The sequence below is a fragment of the Odontesthes bonariensis genome, chromosome 22 (assembly GCF_027942865.1).
Source record: "Odontesthes bonariensis isolate fOdoBon6 chromosome 22, fOdoBon6.hap1, whole genome shotgun sequence".
In the NCBI taxonomy this organism is placed as follows: Eukaryota; Metazoa; Chordata; class Actinopteri; order Atheriniformes; family Atherinopsidae; genus Odontesthes; species Odontesthes bonariensis.
The window spans coordinates 6082580-6104344 of NC_134527.1; the positions used below are offsets into that span (position 1 = coordinate 6082580).

General features: G+C 40.2%; 1 protein-coding gene across 1 annotated transcript; it reads right to left on the reverse strand.

Annotated features, from left to right (window-relative positions):
- Positions 1–307: 307 nt before the first annotated feature.
- Positions 308–19447, reverse strand: mamdc4 (MAM domain containing 4). The gene is made up of 29 exons (XM_075455814.1): positions 19396–19447; positions 18363–18455; positions 18097–18258; positions 17005–17130; positions 16629–16862; positions 15496–15635; positions 15050–15212; positions 14163–14266; positions 13815–13970; positions 12711–12801; positions 12509–12622; positions 11457–11549; positions 11239–11376; positions 11015–11154; positions 9642–9750; positions 9454–9558; positions 8858–8992; positions 8600–8727; positions 7873–8089; positions 7651–7788; positions 7272–7399; positions 6836–6926; positions 5561–5710; positions 5344–5469; positions 4612–4736; positions 4362–4461; positions 1407–1588; positions 1239–1304; positions 308–469 (listed from the first exon to the last, which is right to left on the reverse strand). Exons 1-29 carry the CDS (start codon positions 19445–19447, stop codon positions 434–436), a joined length of 3642 nt encoding a protein of 1213 aa, XP_075311929.1. The 3' UTR covers positions 308–433.
- Positions 19448–21765: the final 2318 nt, after the last annotated feature.

Sequence of the window (21765 nt, forward strand, 5' to 3'; positions counted from 1 at the left end):
TAGTTATTTTTGGACCCAGTGGCTAAAAAAAACTGCGCAAATCTTGTCTGTAGACATCATCTTTCAAGAATATTTCACGTTTTGCTGTGAGACTGAGCCGACTGTGCCCACGATAGGTTAAAAGTTACTCTAATTTCCATCCACAAACACGTTTCAACTTTCTCCTTCTGACTTCTGTCCGTCCACAGGCTGAGAGCTGTGACCTTGGGGGGTGCTCCACCAGATTGGAGGCAGATGCATCGATTATCTGTCTGTGGGATTGGGCTTGGATTGCATGTGTGTGTGTGTGTATTTATGTGTGTGTGTGTGTGTGGGTATGTATGCATGTGTGTAGTATGCGTGCGACAGGGTGACACAAGCAGTTCTTCTGCTGTGATATCACCTTAATTCCACAAAGCCACCTTTAAGTGGCAGGACGACCCTCCTCCGTGTGTCAGGCCTCCTCCGTCTCTCTGACCCCCCCAGAGAGCTGCAGGAAAAGACAAAGACAAGATCTGTCAGCGGAACTTTCATCTTTCCGTACGTACAGTATACTTAGAACAAACTTTAAACTTTTAGGATTCAATACCTTAAAAACCAAAGTGTGCTTAAAGATCCAATATAAAATATAATCATTCCCTTTTAAATTAAGTCTCAATTAAACGTAAAATGGCTGCTGATAAGGACCATAGCAAGGCAGTCTGTGTTTTTAGTGGCTTTTATCTAATTGACTAAAAAAAAATAATAATCATTTGAACATTTTTACATACAGCAGATGAAAACAGCCGGTTTTAATGAGAATCATGGAATAATTTCCTCTGTTTGTCCTCCTGTTGATTGTGTGAGGAATGTTTGGTGTTGTGTAGCCTACTTTCTGCCCTCTTGTGGTCAAAGATAAGACATCTACATTTCTTTTCTCATGTGTCTATGCATGAAATCTGCACGATATTTTTTAATTTATCTGGACTGTTGCTTGTTTTTAAATTCATTTAAATTATTTTATTTGTTTCTCTTTATATTCTTTTATGTATTTTTAATGCTTCTTCCACTCCCTGCTGCAATGCTTTTATTTTATGTGAAGCACTTTGAATTGTTTTGTACATGAAATGTGCTATACAAATAAATTTGATTTGATTTGATCTTTGCTTTGTAACTTTATCAACTTTTCCAAACGATAAACACCAAGCTCATGCAGGACTCAGAATACTTTCTCCATATCGAGTTAAACTAAATCTAAAAGTATTGTGCTGTAAACTTACAGAAACATTATTGAACCCAGCTTCCATTGGACGGTTCTCTACTGGAGGAATCACCACACGGTCCACCTGAAACGCACATATGAAGGATTCTTAATTGGACAGCCAAAGGTGATACGCAACTGTGTGTAGTTAGGTGTTGTTGAAAGTTTAGATACCAGGCGAACTCACTGTGAGGTCCGATTCAAAAATCTCATTTGTGAATCCTTCACCGTCTGAGGAAGATGGCGCAGCGTTAAATCTCTGACGTGTTCGCAGGTAGAAGATCAGGAGGGCGATCAACGTGCCGATCAGCAGCAGGATCACAATCACAGCTGCTGCGATCCCTCCTGCGTCGCCTCCTTTCTGTGAGGCTACAGAAGAGATGGAAAACATTCAGAGGTTTAAAGCTTACTGGAGACTGTGCTGAAGATGTCATTTTCAGTGTGAAAATGAAATTCTTAAAAGTATTCAACACTGATTGCTATTAAGCCAAAAAAGAGGAGTGTCGGGGCAGTTGTGTGAAATAGAGAATACACCCCTCTTTCAGGTTTTGTGATAGAATGAACACAACCTCAGAGGAACAATGACATGTTCCTCTGTGTCATTATTTATTTAACAAAAAGTCAAAAATGCAGAAAGTGATAACACGAAGCCCACTCCGGGATTCATCAGGGTGGAGAATCGTTTTCTGTATTCTGTACGATGTTCTCTTTTCCACAGCGTCGGTTCAGCTCAGAGAGGTTTGCAGCATTGGTTCATGCACAGCTCTCTGAAGGTCCCACCACAGCATCTCAGTCAGGCTGAGGTCTGGACTATGACTGGACTATTGCAACACCTTGATTCTTTCCTTCTTCAGATATTCTGTTGTAGATTTGCTCCTGTGCTTGGGCTCATTTTCCTGTTGATGACCCAGTTTCAGCCCAGTTTAAGCTAAAGGATAGATGGACTCACATTTGACTCTACAGAGTCGACCAGAGGAGTTCATGGTGGACTTAATGTCTGCAAGGTGTGCAGGTCCTGTGGCTGCGAAACAAGCCCAAATCATCAGCTCTTCACGACCAGGGGTGGAAAGTAACGAATTACATTTACTCACGTTACTGTAATTGAGTACTTTTTATGAGTAATTTGTAATTTTCTGAGTAGTTTTTGAAATGTGTAATTTTTACTTTTACTCCAGTTCATTTTGACCCAAGTACTTTTACTTCGCTACATTTGAAACCCCTCACGTTACTGAGTAAAACAAATATTTATGGTGAAAAATTAAATGCGGGCGGATATTTAAACAGCTGTCCCGGAACTGAAAGTCAATAGCTGGCTTTCACTTGACGTCACTTCTGTATTCTCTAAGCGCGCGAACCTGGTGGTGGGCAACTGGAGCTGGGTCCCATTGAAAACACTGTGTTTTGTCTGCCACTTTTTTTGCCCAAAATGCCTCAGTTTTGTGCCGTTTTTGGATGTTGCAATCGGTCTAACCGAGAGAAGGGAAAGGGTTACTATCGAGTACCTAAGGTAATCGCCCATAGAGGTGAGAAATGGAAAAAACTCACAGAACAACGCCGCAAAAAGTGGATAGCTAACCTACGTTTACAGGGGCTGAATCTGCAAATGCTCGTGTCTGCGGTGACCACTTCGTCAGAGGTATGCGCGAAATCTAACTGTTTAGTAGTAGTGCAGTAAAGTATTATGTTGTTAAATGCCAATCAACAGTAATGTAATGCGGGCTACGTTTGGGCTTCGTTTTGAAGGCTGCCCCAGCGTGTTGTTGGCTACTGAGTCAGTGAACTGGGCTCCGACGTCAGTATTTGGATATTTGGATCTCGGCATTTTATCAAAACATAAACATTTTTTATTGTTATTCCACAATGAAGTCCCGCAGGTCAGAGGGTTCTGGGGAATTGGAGGGGTACCTTGCCTGTGTGTCGGAGAGCATGGACCTGCTGAACTCCTTCCCAAACATTAAGAAGCTGTCTCTGAAACTCAACACAGGCCTTCCAGCATCAGCTGCCTGTGAGAGGCTTTTTAGTTCAGCCGGGTTGCTCTTCACAGCAAAGAGAGCAAGACTTACAGCAAAAAACTTCGAAAATCAGCTGCTGCTGAAATTGAACAAGAGCTTTTCCGGTCTAAAGTTGTAGATTATGGGCAGATTTGTGGGATCCTGTGGGCACTGTATTTTGTATAGTGGGATCCTGTGAGCATTTTAGTTTGATTTGTGGTATCATGTGGGCACTTAATTTTGTGTGCATTTAGTTTTTTTAATACTTTGATTGTAGTTTAAATTTCTTTATTCTTATCATAGTGTTGTCCATTGGACAATAGGACTGAAAAAAAATATTTTATTTATCCCAGAGGGAAATTAAATGTTGATGTAACTCAATTAAATCAAGGAGTTATTATAGATGCTGATGGCTGTGGGCAGGAAAGATTTCCTGTAGCGGTCCGTTTTGCATCTAAACTGAAGAAGCCTTTGACTGAAGAGACTCTGTTTTCCGATAACAGTCTCATGGAGAGGATGTTCAGGGTTGTCCATAATTATGGTACAAGTTGTGACTGTCCTTGTGAGGAAGTATGTTCCTGAGCCCAGTTGATCTTTTGCAAGTGTGGATGTGCACTTTAATACACCTCGAAATAGATTAAAACAACTTGTACTGAATTTGATTCATGACTCATCCTTTTTTGCATTAAGAAACTGAAAGTATTTAAGTAACTTTTACTCAAATTACATTTTAAATGAAGTAATTTTGTACTTTTACTCAAGTAAATTTTGAGATGGGTAATTTTACTTTTACTCTGAGTAGAATTTAGGCAAAGTAAAGATACTTTTACTTAATTAAAATTTTTCAATACTCTTTCCACCTCTGCTGCTGAGCTGCAGTCGAGCCGGCCGTCTCCTTAAAGGACGCGGGCTGATATGAAAGTTATCTATAGCGCTGTATAAAACTTATATATTATTATCTCTACAAGACAAACAAACTGCGAACACATAAAACACATATAAACAGGGGCGGACTGGGATGAAAAAGTGGCCTCGAAAACCATCGGTAAATGAACTCATCTCGAGAAAACCATAAAAAAAAGTTTTTACATACCACGGCCGCTCTGGGCTTCCGTAATATTCAGAGTAGAATTTGAGACTTCAGTTCTTACTTAAATCTGTGGCTTCCTTAGCGCAGTTGATGCCGATCGTGTATTCAATGTCATCCAGAGCTACAACACCTGACGTTCCTTTGATTCCTTCAAACACAATCTGTTCACAGCAAACACGAGACGACAGCACAGACAGCAGTTGTGACATTTGTGTCTGAACACGCATGCACTAATACATCCAGATGACTGCACAGCATGGACGAGACGCAGAAATCAAACAGAGTCAACGAGGTTCAGTGTTTTGTCCGACCTGGTACTCCTCAGTCGATGTGATGTTGACATCGAAGCGTCTCCACGGAGCCCGCAGCTCGCTCACGTCCAGCAGCTGATGGAGACGACCTCCCGAGAGTCTCCACACCTTCAGCTGACTGTCGGCTGCATTGTGGAGAAAAAACACGACGCGTCTCACACACAGGCGAGCCACACACTTGAAGTCGATTTTCAACATTCATTCTGTTCTTAACTCCCTCCGTTGGCTTCCTGTCCTTTATAGAACTGATTTTAAACTTTTAATGTTTGTTTTTAAAGCTCTTAACAGCCTCGCCCCATCATATTTATCTGAGCTTTTAACAGTCCGCAATCCTGGTAGAGCTCTGAGGTCAACAAATTGATTTTTGCTGGAAGTGCCCAGGTCAGAATACAAACCCTGGGGTGAGCGAGCCTTTTCCCAAAGCTGCCCCCAGGCTCTGGAATAAGCCCCCCGTCCAGCTGCATCTTGTTTCTGACCTGGGCCTCTTCAAATCTAAGCTAAAAACCTACTTATTTAGGATTGCTTTTAATACCCAGTAGTATAATGACACTTTTATCTTATTTGATTTTGTTGTATTTTATTGCTTTCACTGTTCTTTTATTGTTTTTATTTGTTTTTACTTATTCTTCTCTTTATTTATTACCTGCTATAAAGCACTTTGGTACACCGTAAGGATCGTCTGTAAAGGGCTGTATAAATAAAGTACATTTACATTTACATTTACATTCTTACACGAGTCGGGTTTGTAGGCCCAGAATCTCAGACAGGTGCCTTTAGTCGGAGGCAGGTGAGGGCTCAATAGCTGAGCATTTTCATTGGCTGCCGTCCTATTGCTGCTTGGAAAGAAGAGGAAGTGGCCTGAGGGGAAAAAAGAAAAGGAATGCACTCATTTAACCTGAAGCCCAAAAAAAAAAAAACAATCCCTGTTGCTGCTTGTTCGCTGGCTCACCTTTTTCTGTGCCCAGAGTATGGTCTCCAGCCGGGGTGGGGTAATGCCGCTCTTCTTCCTGACTTGTCCGCTCCCAGTCCAGTTTGTCTACATTAGCGTTCTGAGTGTTGGTCCAACTGCACATCCCTCTCTCCAGGCTGCACTTGGAGTCTTAGATTGTTAACACAACGAAAATGGATAAAAACATAAAGTAAACGCATCTGTATGTTGTTGTCAAGCTCTACTGGTACAGCTTTGCTTCATATACAAACCACTGAATAATGTCTCTAAATATGGCTTTCTGTGTAATTCGTTCATTGGACCAGTAACTGACATTTCAGTGTTGCATTGCATTGCATTGTGTTCACACCATGCTTTTATATTTATACTCAAAACCAGTGCAATAAAATGAGAGTGGGTAAAACACTAAGACCCATATTTCAACATTTAACCTCACATCCCCAAAACAAGGACAATTCCCACTACACTTTCCATAATGCCACTCAGTATAGTTTTATCCTCGGCCATCTATGTGGTGCAAATGTCAATATTTCCAAATCTCACTGACCTGTAACAAAGGCTGTGTTCGAAATCGCACACTTCTCATACTACTCATACTAACTTTTTGAGTTAGTATGCGAGTTTGAGTAAGCAAGAAGTTCCCGGATGCATACTAGATTCTCCGAAATGTTGGGTATGCATCATGAGGTTACTACTCACACTCAAACTACCCAAGATGCAACGTAACGTGACCTCGCCGATCGTCATTTCCTGTCAAAACGGCAGTTTCAAGCTAGCTACAACGAGGGTAGGTTCACTTCCTGTTTTCAAAACAAAAGCACCAATTGTATCCTAATGGCTTTCTCTATGATAAAAGGCAACGGATATTTTATTTTGTGAAAATAACTGGAAGTGCGTTGCTCACTGCGGCTAGCTTTAGTAGCGCCGAATTAGTCGGAACAAAATTGTAAATAGCCGGTATTTTGTCAGATTTTCAACACGTTGGGGATCTAAACGACTACTTTCTCGCCTGAAAATGTTTCAAATGTTGCTAAACTTTACAGAGTTTAGAGCTTAAGCGAAATCAGCTTCAGGCCGGCCGATTTCGGCTCGGGCAGGAGCGAAATGCATTGTGGTTAAACGCTCTGCATACTGTCTGATCGATGAGTATATAGTATGTAGTATGCGGTTTAGAACACAGCCAAAGAGTTTGTTTTTGTATCAGATGAATCTGAACGCTGATTTAAAGCTCTGATTTGCCTCTTCTTCATTTTCATGATCCAGGTGAACACAAACCTTGATCTTCACACGCGTGAGCCGAGAGAAAGATGTCATCGACTGCAACGTGAGAGTCTTTGCCTCTGGCTCCGACCACCTCAAACTCCAACTGTAGAGCAATAATCCACTCTGATCAGCTTCAGTAACAAACATGAGATCCTTCACATGAAGGTTCCCACATCAAAGTTGCTTTTACACTAATTCTCCTGAGGAGTCTGTGGATTGTGATGATATCTGGGTTACATGCAAGTCTGCTTGTGTCAGTAAGTCCATCTCTATACACAGGAAACTAAAATATAATTCACTTTTTCATATCTCATCAGAGCTTATGTAACAGTTTAATGAAAGCAGATTTATGAAGAAAAAGCGTAATGATCCCCTATTTGTTTTCATAAACGGCCACACGTCTAGTCCATAATTGTTCCAGCTGTGCTCCTCAGCCTCCGCATTGTACCTGCCAGTCCACAAGGCCACTCGAGATGTTGCCGTTGCCATGGCGCCAGACATTTCCTTGATTCAAACTGTCAGAGAAGATCTCCACCCGCTCTCCCTTCACAGGCTTCATAAACACAGTAAGAGCACCTGTAAAGTACACAGAAAGGCAGCTTAGATTGTCCTATAGTCGTGTGAAAGAGAAAGCACACCCTCTGCGTTATAAGGCATGTATAATAAAAGTATTTTGGTTATTTACAAGCTTAAAGTCGGATAAATACAGCCAATGAACTCCTGTGTACATCAGTGTATTCTTGTTTCAGATGTGATATGTGTTGAAAGAGGGTGTACTTTCTTTTTTTACATGAATTTGGTGTTCTGTTTGTGTTTTGGTGCCGCACCAGGGTTCTCTCCTCCCATATGATACCAGAAATGCAGACACTCTGTTTTGGCGATTCCTTGGCGAATAGGGGAGGTGAGGACTGAGCTGGCACCGGCGGGGAGGATGGTGGCTCCGGTGTTAACCATCATGTAGAAACCTGAACACAGACCACACAAATATGATCAAATATGATCCTCTACCAGTTCGCCTGCATGCATCAAATATTACTTTTATCTCTGACCCATTTCAGTCTCCAGAGTGTGGTCAGTTTTAGGTCCAGTGGCCGTGCTGCTGTGTCCGCTGCGGTGGAGCCAGTCGACTTTCCCATAGCTGCTGTACCCACACTGTTGGCTCTCAAAGGAACACATCCTTGGTATGGAACAGGGACCATCCAATAACGTCACGTCATCGATAGCCACCCGCCCGTCAAAACCCGAGCGAACTGCTTCAAACATCAGCTGTTGGTAGGTTAGAGTTTGGACAAGGTGACTTGAAAAGGACTATAAAAATATTCTTCACTATTTTTTGCTACTACAGGCTAAAGACTTTTAGGCAGTGATTTATCTGTTTTACCACATGGGGGCAGAGTTTCTCCAAGAAGTTAAAGGGATAGTTTGCCTCTTTTGACATGTCACGAAGGGAAAGAAAATAGGGCCAAGCGATTGTGAGGTCTGACTTTTTTTGGTGAACGATTTTGTGATGCAAATGTATTACTCTTTTGAACGCATATTGTTTTGAGAAGCAAAGCGCTTTATTTTTTAAGCCCCAGCCAACTAGCCGGACTACTTTCGTCAACACCAAAACGAGGCTGGAACTCGGCTCACAGGACGCAGCGGGGGGTAAGAAAATGTTCATAAATGATGTTGCTAATATGGGATGTCATACAGCTTCATGTCAAAAGAGGCGAACTGTCCCTTTAATATATATTGTCATAACATCTCCCTCTTCATAGTAATAACTTTGGTTACCTGAAACCTTGTGAGCTGGTGGGGTACCGGGCAGTGTGCTTCATGCCACACGTTGCCATGAGCTCCACTGCGGGTCCACAGGACGAGCTCATAACCATTGTTATCAGTCAACTTCACATTCAGGGCGCCTGCATGGGATCAGGAGGCAGAAGACGAGAAGAGAACCCATGTGAAAAGATACAGAAGTCAGTCAAATTCTATCAGGTAAAGAAACAACGACATGGGCATTTTTAACCACTTTGGTCAGCGTGTGATCACCTGTGTTTGGCCCATAAAGTTTGTAGAAGAAGGTCAGGCAGCGATCTGATTGGCCCGGCGACAGAGGAAACGATATCAAGCGTCCAAATGCACCACGCAGAGAGGGACTCCACATGTCCACAGCAAGGCTTCTGCCTGGGCATCAGCACAGAGATAGGGCAGGAACTTTTAGTACATTTCCACAGCAATGTCACTGACACAAGTCTCGCGTTAAAACTAAATAAAATGGTTCCAGTGAGTTTTTGGACTAAATATTAAAATTAGGATTGTTTTTAAATTCTTAATATTCACCATAAAAATGGAATTCTCTTTTGCAGGAATAACCACTGCCGGGATGAATAAGTTATGATCAATAAAAACAATATAAACAGCTATTCTTATGTTAGCTTTGACTTTATATGGTTCGTCATCTGGTATCCTCAATACAAGAGTGCCTTTTAAATGTGGTGAGAGGTCTGCTAACATTAAAATGTTCGACTGTGACCGTTATTTTTAAATGTGTCTGAAATGGAAAGCAATCAACTAAATAAAGGTGACAGACATAAACATTGATAAATGCTTTTTTTTTAATTGTTTTTGTTTTTAGATGAGCTTACCGACACCGACTGTGTGGTCCATCCCACTGAGCACCGTCCAGTCAAAGTTGTCGCTGTTGTCCTGGTACCATCCACACAGTCCATCTTCAAAGCTACACGACAGTCCTGCCCCCCCAAAAAAAGGTTTAAAGATCTAAGACATGTTGAGGTAAAATGTTAAGATATGCAGAAAAAGTCACGAAACTCACCGGTTGGTGCAGATGGAGAATACTGAGCGTGACAGCTGAAGAAGTGAACATTCTTCACTTTGATATTGGCGTGCGGATGGAGTTTCACAGCCCGAGCTTCGAATGCCAGCTGGTAAAGATCAGAGCAGGGAAACGGATGAGATGAGCAACTTAACCAGTCCAGCAACTGTTTTTGCTGTTTCCTTTTTACCAGTCAAAAGTCTATAAATCCATATTCCATCACAGTCTCAGATCCCTCGTAGGGTTAACGGTCTGAGCAGAGGTTCCCTGAACCTCTCTCTCTCTCAAGCCAACTCCTCCACCTCTTTTAGGAACAAACTGGGGCATTCCCAAGCTGGCCGAGAGATACAATTTCTCCAGCAAGTCCTGGGTCTGCTCAAAGGCCTTCTTCCACTGCGACATGTGGAAACACACCTCCCCAGGTAAGCATCTAGAAGAAACCATCACCAGAAGCCTGAACCACCTCAGCCAGCAGAATTTGATGCAGAGGAGCATGTCGACTCTACTCTTAGACCTTCCTGGAGGGCTGAGCTACAAACCCTGTTCCCCAAGGATGAGGCCAGCCAAGAAATGAAGGAGTTTATTTCATTTGATTGCATTTCCAGTCCAGTTCTTTCAGTCATTACCCACAGCTCCAGGCAGTGAGTCCCTCCAAGCCCATACTGGAAAATCTACCCTTTTCTCACCAAGGGCCATGGCCTCAGATATGGAGAGGCTTATTCTCATCCTGGCTTCTTCACACTTGTTTGCCAACAGGACCAGATCATGCTAAAAGTCAAGATGTATTCCTAGTGTGACCGAACAAGAAACTCTTCAGCCCTCGGCCTCTGCACATACAGGTTATGAACAGAATCTGTAAGAAAGGGCAGACCTGGTGGAATCCATTACCCATCGGAAATGAGTCTGACTTACTGCCAGCAGTGTGAACCACGCTCTCATTCTGGCTGCACAAAGCCTGAGAGGCCATCAGCAAAGGGCTAAAAGCCCCAGCTCTAGTATCCTTGCAAGGGTAAAGAGTCTGTCCAGTGTTTCACGACTCTGACAAAAAGCACATTGCTCCTCCTAAATCTGAGGTTTGACTAGAACCATTTAAAAATGTCAACAGAAAATCAGGCGCAGACACATTTTTCCTCTTGTTGCCTTGTTTCTTAACCCGAACTGGATAGAAAACGTATGTTTCAGGCTGAGAAGAATTTCAGGATGGGATAAACATAATTAGCAAAGTTTTAGAATCCTATTTTTGCGGCAAAGTGTTACTCATATCTCATCATAAAAGATTACAACCAGGGCTCATTTCAACATAAGCACAAAGAGATCAATTGAGGAGATGATTACTTAATGAGTCTGCAAAACAGCTCAGAAAAAAGGCTGACCTGGAAGCGATGTTTCCTGACTCCAATAAGAATATCAGCGTGCTGCCAAGCCCCCTCTTCTGCCCCCGTCTTCCCACTGAACTCCCACAGTTTGGGCCCCACGCCCAGCAAGCTGTCAATCACCCTGACGGACAGCTCACCTACAGCAGAAACATACATAGAGTTTCACTATACGTTTATCCTGGGAGATGGCAACAGTTTGGACATGTTGGCTTATGAGTTACCAATATGCTCGGAGCTCCCAGTGAGTGCAAAATCAAAGCTGATGTTACAGGCAGGACCACTGGGGCCCAGGAGGGGGGTCCTCGTCTGGGCCTCGGTCATCTGCTGTCCTGGGGCCTCAACCACATACAGGTACTCCTCTATGAGACAGACAAACGTTAAGACTTTTACTTAAATCAGTATTTATTAATGAATCGGGAATAGATTGCAGTGTTTGTACCTTTGGTTGTGGAATTTCCATGCAGCAGCCAACCTTGACTCCCAATGCTGGCGTCAGTCCAGCCTGAGCTGCCCTCAGTGTACGAGAAATCCCCTGAGGAGATGAGAGATTCAAAATGAATTCACTTACACATTCAACACCAGAAAGGGACTCGGTTCCACTTTGACCAACCTGACAAACTGGTGTGATTTTCTATCAGAATCAACATTTCAGAAACATGTTTTTCGCACCAGCTGTTTGCAGTTGGCCCTTTGAGGCACCGAGACAATAAGCAGATTCCACTATGCTTCTGATCAAATCTGAAATAATCTGAGCCTTTGATACCTTACAGACCAGTGGATAAATGAGTGGACAGGATAAATACACTCACCTCTATATTATAAAACAACTGTTGACGCAATAGTTCTCCTACAGAAACGAGCCATACGGATTATTAATAAGGTTGATTACGATGCACATACTCCCCCATTGTTTATGAAATCACATGTTATGAAGTTCAATGATCTGGTATATTACAAAATAATGCAAATAATGTATAGAGCTAAATCAAAGTTACTCATCTCAAGAAACAAAGTATAATTTAAGAGACAAATGCAAATTTACTGTACCAAAGGCCAAAAAAAGAAATGAAAAGTTGATGCATATCTGTTTTTGGGGTTTCATTATGGAATGATGCTAATATAAATGTAAGAAATTGGTTTTCAAAAGGATGGTTTCTAAAGCAATTTTTGATGGCTACAAGTATTTATAATTTGTGAAGGATTTTGTGTTTATTTATGATTTTTGCTTCATTATTCTTCTATTTTTTTTTTACTTTATTGGATGCAATTCTGTTTTTTTTTTGTCTTTTCTCTTTTTACTATTATTTTTCTTCTTACTTTAGTATTTGTAAAAATATAGGTTGATGGGGAGCTTAATTTTGTTCAACAGGACAGGCTTAAATATAAGCATTACGCTTCAGCCTGTGCCTTTTCAGTCACTTAAAAAATGCTGTGATTGTACTGAACACATTTGTTGTATACTGTGTGACTGAATAAAACAAACAAACAAACCACATTTGGCCTCATCCTCTTCTCCTGCACAGTCAGGCTGAAAGTCACAGATCTTATCCGGCGAAGTGCATGGGTGCTTAGGGGGTTTAGGGAAGCTTTCCAGGGAGTTATTTCCTATTCAAGGGGAGAATATGAGATAGGTTTAGTATAACAGAAGGGATGTCTATCTACATTTCTTGCACAGGGGCCATAAAAAGCGTACCTTTTGACAAGCGGCATTCAGGAGACAACACAATGCTGTCAACAGCGATACCTCCGTATTCAAAGTCTCTGATCGCTGCCATTATCAGGATCTGCAGGAATGTCAACACAGGAGAAGAAAAGGGATTTTACATTTCAAATTTAAATGTTAGAAAACACGCTTGAATCGAAACCCAAAAGAGACTCGAAGCTTCCAACCAAATGTTTTTCAAGGTGTTATACAAGTGTAAACCTGAACATTGCAGGAAATACTTAATCACATCTATTTGAGCTCAATTGAAGTCAGAAATATAATTTTTTTGTTGACAAGATATGAATTAAAACTCATATCCTCTCAACTGTCAGGCTGTCTTTTATAAGGAGGATCTAGGCTTCCTGTCTTTCTCCACTGTAAGAAGAAAGAAAAGGCCAATAGAGTCACAATGTATAGAAAAAAAGATGTTAAACAGTTGATAAAATCAACTAATTATAGGATATTAGAAGGAAATTGCATGTAACTTAACAGATTTAGATTTACTGACTCAGCACATCCACTCGTTGCTGGTAGCCACATTAAATTAACCTAAACTAGCTACTTCCTCACATGACTGAGGGAGTTAAAAGTCAAATCGCCACTTGGAGCTATATTTTAGACAGTGTGTTTACTTTGTATGGTGAAAGAGGGGTGATGCATTGCAAAGTATCTCAAAAATATTGAAGGATGATGGATTGAGACCATACATTGCTGTTCAGAAGTCTTTAGCCAGCCTTCATTTCTTTCTATATGATAAACTCCGGGCTCTGGGGAGGATTCACCCCTCCATAAGACCTGTTACCACTGATTTCCAGTCCAGTTTTTGTGCTATTTGACATACCTCAGCCTTATATTTATTCTAAAACATCAAAGTTTTTCTTTAATTGTCAGCCATAACTGTCACTACTCACCTTAAGCATATTCTATTGGTCAGTTTGTACCTGAATAACTTTCAGAATTAAGTAGTTTGTCTTTCGACATTAAATCCAAACCTTCTCCTTACATAATGGATCTACCTCGCAGTAAAAGTACCCTGTTACGTATGTTTATGTACTAGCATCAATATTAAACTCACCTGTGAGAAGTTCTCACCTGAAAAATGGAGTTGGTTACAATCTCGACCTCAGCCTTCACCCAGAGGTCACCCAGAGCGCCGCCTCTCTCCCACACTGGGTTGATGCGGCGATCTGCCACCAACACCGTCAAACCGCCGGACCTCGGCCCAAACTGGTGAGTGTACATCACCATCTACAGCAAAAAAACAAGTAAATGAATCAAACAAAATCATGATTTGTCCAGAATTTTAATTATTATCTGCATCGCTGTTCAAAAATGAGGTTCAGAAAGATTGTCGAGCAATTTTCTATTAAAATAAAATCTAAAATTAGGATAAAAAAAAGATAAAAAAAAACAAAATAAATGTTTTTTTTTGTGACTCACCTTGCATGGGTGTGAGCTATTGGTGGGCTCAAGAAAGGGACTCTGGAAAGCAGCCCAGTCATTTGAGAGACCAGCATCAGGGACAGTGACATATAGGAAATAACCTGCCATAATAATATTAATGGTTATTTTAAATCAAGACTATTTACAGCCCCAATTTTAAAGAATTGAGAGACTGTGTTAGTTTGCAAAACTAATTTTTTATTCACAATAGAACAATGAAAACATTTCCAAACGTTGAACGTAAGACTTTTTCATGCAGTGATGTCCATGACAGCATGATGCCTGTCTTTAATGAGGGCCTGAAGATAACTGTGTCCCTTGCACACAGAAATGTCCTCAGTTTCTTTGAGTCTTTTGATGATTTAATGCGCTGTAGATGAAGGAATATTCAAAGTCTTTGCAAAAATATTATCAAATGGCTCCACAATTAGCAAACTGTTTTTTTTTTTTTTTTTACAAAATGTTGAACCTCTGCCCAGCTTTACTTTTCAGAGACTCTACCTCTCTGAGGTGCTCTTTATATACCTAATCATGTTACTGATCTGTTACCACTCAACATGTGAGCCATGTTAAAAGTGTTGCTCTCTACATTCTATGAAATATCGAATGAAATATCAGTTAAACTGGTTTTTATTTACATTTTACTCACTTTACCCAACTTTTTAAAAATTAGGATTGACCTTTTATAGATTTATAAATATCTGGACACTTACAGCTGTCACAGACAGTGTTATTTTAGCACCATTAGGAAGCTGTTCCATGATAAGTGTTTAGTATACTGTGAATACAGTGGTTTAAGATGAATCTAAACTTGACTGTGGCTGATCACCAGTTTTAACAACGAGGTTCAAACCGTGAAAATGGAAATTTTCTGAATATTATACCTGATGCAGTGTTATTGGAGTGATCTCTGCCTGGACCTTTCCGCGGATCTGTTCGGGAGATCTCGTCCTGATTTGTTCTTATCCATTTTAGTTTAGAAAGTGACCTCACGTCCCAATCGCACAGATCCTCTTCAAAGTCACAGCGGCGGTACCTGTCTGGAGACTCTGATAAATACACAAACAGCTCATACTGACTGATGATCTCAACCAGAATGGATGAACTTTTCTCAGACGTCATCACGTTAACCAGGAAGCCTTTTTGCTTTTAGCTAATATGACTGGTTTATGTAACATCACATCAGAGGCCGATGCGACATGCCAAAATCTGTAAAAATTCGACAAAAAAGTGCCTTTCCAACAACATTTCCAGACATGTTATTAGACTTTTTTCCCCCTTGTTCGCCATAAGTCTTGTATTACAGTGTAATCTGTCAGCGCATAATGACGTTTGATTTCTCACCACAATTCCTCTCATCAGTCCCATCGCCGCAGTCATCGGTGCCATCACAAACCTGCCGCTGCTCCACGCAGCCCCCACGGGAACAGTTCACCATCCCTTCTGGGCACACTTTCCCAGGAAGTGGTACTGATGATGTAAATGTAAATGTATTTTATTTATACAGCCCTTAACAGACGATGCTTACGGTGTACCAAAGTGCTTTACAGCAGGTAATAAATAAAGAGAAGATTAAGTAAAAACAAATAAAAACAATAAAAGAACAGTGAAAGCAATAAAATACAACAAAATCAAATAAGATAAAAGTGTCATCATACTACTGGGTATTAAAAGCAATCCTAAATAACATTTGCACAAATATCATCATAGTACAATATAATGTAAATTATCCATATACCCCATATTTTATCCATATACCCTATATTTCTTATTGGTTCAGTCTGCTCAGTTAAATTTATTTTTACCTTTATTGTTAAATGTACAAATCTGTTTTTATTTAGTTTACTGATGTTTATTATTATTATTATTATTATTATTATTATTATTACTATTATTATTATTTACCCTACTCTTCATACTGTAGATTTGTATATAGCTAATGTTTATTCTCTGTTTTTACTCTATTCTATTTGCTTGTTTTTTCTTTAATTGTCTACATATCTTTTATACTGTACGCTGCTGCAACACAATAATTTCCCAAATTGGGATGAATAAAGTACTTATCTATCTATCTATCTATCTATCTATCTATCTATCTATCTATCTATCTATCTATCTATCTATCTATCTATCTATCTATCTATAGATATATATATAAAAATAAGTAGGTTTTTAGCCCAGATTTGAAGAGGCCCAGGTCAGAAATAAGACGCAGCTGGACGGGGAGCTTATTCCAGAGCCTGGGGGCAGCGACAGAAAAGGCTCGGTCACCCCAGTGTTTGTATTCTGACCTGGGCACTTCCAGAAGAATAATGATGTCATGAGAAAAATAAACCACATCACATTTTTGTGGCTCTGCAGTTTTAATGGTCAGAAATGTTGCTTCATACTGATTTATTTGTGATTAATTGCTTTTGGGGCTCGATAGATGAATGAAACGGTGTAAGATGAGGAGGGACTCACAGGGCAGAGCACAGTCTAGAAACTCCAGCTGGTCTATGGCCACATCTCCTCTTCGTCCCTCTAAGCGCTGCGAGTGAAGACGGATTCGAAAGGTTGAAGGAACGCGGCCAAGGAAGATGGTGTCTTCCTTCCAGCCACGAATAGTGGAGGCCTCGGGACGCCAAACTACGGCCTCGTCAGAGTTCTGGTGAAGGATGGATGCCCACAGGGGGGCAGAGCCCAGACCTGTGTGACCTGCGATGTAACAAATATTTCACTGGGAAGCAAAATTACATTTACACAAAAATGGTTGGTATAGTTTGGAAAATGTGTTTAAAGTTGTGCGTTAACAGTTCCGAGGAGCAGGTAACTGCAGGCTGTGTACATGTGTCGTTACCTGAGTCCCACAGGAAATATCTGAGACGCAGACGGCAGGTTGGTGCAGACTGTTTCATCTCGGGAGAGGTGAAAACTGCACTTTTCAGAGTCTCTGCCCTCACCGCACTCACTGCCATGAACCAACCTATATGACGAGGAAATAATAAAAGCTAACTTTTACATTTCAGCCTGTTAAAATTGCAGCATCAATTAAAGGTGGGGTAGGGAATCTTTTTCTGGAACATTTTTTTACATATTGCTTGAAATACTCTTCACACCCCCATTGCAACCAATTAATTAAGAGTTGACAAAAATATGAAGACTCCTTAAAGAAAGCTTGTCTAAGAGGGTTCAGGCTGTGTTGGAGAATAAAGGTGCTCAGACCAAATATTCACTTTAAAGCTACATAGAAATGAACAAAGTCTGTTTTTGCCATAAAACTATTTAATTTTTCCTTAGCAACTTTTAAAGAAATCCCATTTGGCTCAAGATTTTTGTACAGAACTTTAACTTAACAATCCATCATCCTTCTTTTCTTCTGATTCGTGGAGATACATGTTCCAACTAAACTCACAGTCGTGGAGAAATCAACGACAGTGACAATCACTCCATGCTCTGTACACATGGCACAGGAAAACATCTCATATTTGCATGGAGATTTAATTAGGAACCCGCACAAAAATCACTGACTGTTGTATTTAAAGCAGTGGTTTCCAAAGTTAAAGCTGTCCTGCAGGTTTTAGATGTTTCCCTGCTTCAACACACCTGATTCAGACGGAACGGATATCTTCAAAATAATGTTAAGTCCTGCACAAGCTTGCTAATGATGCATTGATCTGATCTGCAGGCGTGTTGAAGCAGAGAAACATCTAAAACCTGGACCGGATGTGGACATCCCTGATTTAAAGCAAAGATTCTCCGGTCTCCATTTAATGTCCACTTAATGACCAGTACAGAGCACTGAAGAATATTTGGAAGAAAGATGCTTGAACTACCAAATAAATCCTTCTTTCACCTATTTTATGACATTTAGACACAAAACGAAAAAGAAAAAAAACGACTTGATTGATCCTTTGGCATTTACAAAGAGAATAAAAACACCTTACGTTACCTGTGGCTGTGCCGGTGGTGTAATCAGAAGATGGCCCGCTGTCAGGCAGCACGTCCCCTCTCTGAAGTCTCTTCCAGGTGTACGCTTCACTCGAGGACTGGTCAGTCCATCCACACATTCCTGCATCCTCAAAGTCACACTGAAAAGCGTTTCCTCTGTGGCCTTGAAAGGGTTAACAATAAATTCTCAACTGTTTGTGTAACCAGCACTAAAAGCAGATCTAACCAGGGAACGCTTAACTAACTGATAAACATCTTTAGACTCACCACAGTCTTGCTCATCACTGCAGTCAGAACAATCACACACAAAGTCACATTTCCCTTCAGGAGTCTGACACCGTGGAGCCCAAGAACCGGCAGCTGAACCAGGGACGAGATAAAAGAGAAAATTGATTGTTTTGATTACCATGACTACCATGCACATGTATTTCCTGATGATGGCTGAGATGTGTGCATGTGAGAGCATGTGGACTGTGAGTGGCCATTTAATATCAATTGGTGTCTTTCAGGTAAGAAAATAACAGAAAAACCTAACGAATGTAATGTTTTGAAATCAGCATCCTGATGTGGAGTAACTTCAGCCATCACACAACAGTAATAATGTAAAAAAAATACTGTATTTCATATTGACAGAAGAAATCTGAACATCTTTGCAACTGAAGATTGCATAAAATCTCACAGATGACTCAGCCTCAAGCTCTCCTATCAGGGCGCTTTACCATCAAAGATTTACGACACCAACCGGCTCAAAGGCCAGGGAGAAATAATCCTGTAAACGTCAGCTAAATGCCATCCGTCCAACCAAAGGTCTCTGATTAAGGCTCAGGATTTTGTGCTTTAATGGCCAAACAGTCGGAATTTATATGTGACATCCGGTACCGGATATTTCCACACTTCCAGAGTACATCTTCCTTCCTCCAAATACATAAATCATGATCATAGTCCAGAAAACAAGATAAGAACAAAAAAAAGGGGTAAAAACTGCATGTTTGTAGTCAAATGCAAACACATACATTCTGTCTATAAAATGTTCTCATGATGTTCCTTTAAATGTGAAATATGGAAAAGATGGAGATGATGTGATCCAAGTGGTGGAAACACTTGGATCTGAGTGTGAGATCAAACAGAACAGTTTGTTAAAAAGATGGTGAGGACTCAATTTTTTTTCTCCCTTATTTGTTCGTGCGAGCAAACTTTTGAACACATTACTTATCTCTATTAATAAAATGATACCACAGGCTAATTATTTCGGCTCAGCAGTGTCATGAAACACCTTTTGCAGTTACAAACATGCTCTTACCCCACTGCAGAGTCAGTAGTAGAAGGATGGCTGAGCTCCTCAACCGTGCCATCTTTTTTTCTTCTTCCACAATATCCCGTTGAAGGTCTGAGCAAAGCTGGGACAAACTCTCTGACGCCGTCCTCTACTTCGAGGAGATAACAGACGGACTTTAAAATCACCCAGCATGCAACAGCAGTCAGCCATCATAAAAACATTTCCTCCAAATGAGATCAGTATATTGCACAATGGCTGCGTTTGAAAGAAAAGACCAAAGACAAACAGTTTGACATGATTGTTTATTGCTCATGAAAAAGATCCACATTTCTATAAGACAAAGGTCAGGACTTTTATTTGGACATTCCAAAACTAAGATCTCCGAACCCGTGGAAGAGGAAACGGAACCAGAAACGGCCTCTGCAGACACACAGGAAGTGGTTCCATTAGACTTGGCTCATCAGGCTGGATCGGACACGGTGCCAGAACTGGTGAGTCAAGTCGAAGTGGAATTAGTCAATAGATGTCTCAGAGCCGCACAAAGGAAATGTTTCCTCTGAAAACCAAATCCAGGAAAGACTCGTCATCCTCATTAAAATGGAACCAGCCTCTAAACATCCAGAGGACTGTGAAACATCAGCAGCCTTACATCCCACAGAAGACACAGCAGTTCCAGAACAACTCGTGGACCAATGTGAGGCCTCAGAAGAAAGAGCAGAGGTGCCTTCAGCGTGGAGGAAGTTAAAGAAATTCCTGACGCCAAAACACCGCCGCCAGTACAAAGAGAAAACCATCGAGAGAGGAAGACACAGCAGCGTTTAAGACTCGTCAACAGCTTGTCAACCTCAAATGAATATAAAACCTTCTCCATACATCATATTATATCATCAATAAAATATGATTCAAATTCATATAACTTTTGTTCATCTGCATCTTTACATCCTGAACAACTGCACTGCCTGAAAGCATCAGAGCATTGTTCTCACAGCTGTTAACAGCATTAATGTGTCATTCAGATGAGAACATGAAGATATGTTCCTTCACAAATCATCATTGCATTGATTTATGTGTTTAAATAGAATAAATTATATTTAAAAAAAACTAAATTACACAATTACTGTTATCAAAATAAGGTTAAAAGGTGATTTTCTTTAAAAAAAAATTGAAATATTGTTGATATCTGATGTGAAATTTGAATGTCTGCAGTATAATTCTTACTTGTTATGGTTATTCTTGCACTTTTATACATCTACGGTTTGTATTTACTGGTCAGATATGTCAGATTACATTCTGGTTGTCTGGATTAGATTTAGATTTTAGAAATTAAACTTGTTACAAAGAGAAATCTACCAGGAAGCATGTTCCAGGAATCCAGAATATTCAATAAGAATAAAAATATATTTGTGGATATTTAAAATTCATAACCCCACGCATGGCGGCTTGAGTAATGTGTCATTCAGATCAGAACATGAAGATATGTTCCTTCACAAATCATCATTGCATTGATTTATGTGTTTAAATAGAATCAATTATAAAAATAACTAAATTACACACTCGTTTGGGTTCTGTTATCAAAATAAGAAACGGTTTTACGTCTCAATTAAAAGGTAATACTCTTCCAAAGTTATTCTTTAATGGATGCAGGGCATGGTGGGGAGGATAAGTATGTTATACATGTGATTGTATTCATGTATGCTTTGAATATGTATGAAATTTGAGGGGTGCCAGGGACGGGGGCTGCCTTTAAGTAAGATGTGTTTTATTTTTGTTTATCAATGTTATACTCTATTTTTATTCTGTTTATCCTTTTTACTTCCCTTTTTTAAAAAAAAAAAAAAAAACAGACTGTTAATTTAATTCAATTTGTTTGTTACATCTGGGACATCTGAAATGTCTGTGAAGATATTATGTTAAAACAAATAAAAATTTGAATGACAAAAAAAAAATAAAAATGCATCCTTCAAACTAATTACCCCGTCAAATCAAAGGCTTCTTTTAAAATAGCCTCCTAAAACCTGAGGGTTTCAGGAAAATTTTAAACTCTGCATTTAGCACTTTTATTCCTCGGCCTCTGAAAAAAACTCAACACATTCAATAAAAACCATTTGAGTGGTTAAACCTTCATTTTTTAAATTTTTTTTTACCATAAATGATGGACTTTGCTCTCATATTTATCAATACCTAAAAATAATTGAAAATGTTGATACGACGCCAGGCCAATAGGCGGTCTCGACCTGTGGGATAGGGGATGAACTATGGGAGATCTACCATATTAATGAAAGAGAAGAAAGTCAAAAGGTACGTTGTCATTTATGTCTTTTTTAAACACTTGGCCATAATCTTTTACTTTATTATAGAAGAGCAGCGGAGTTATGTCGCTAAAATAAAGTAAAA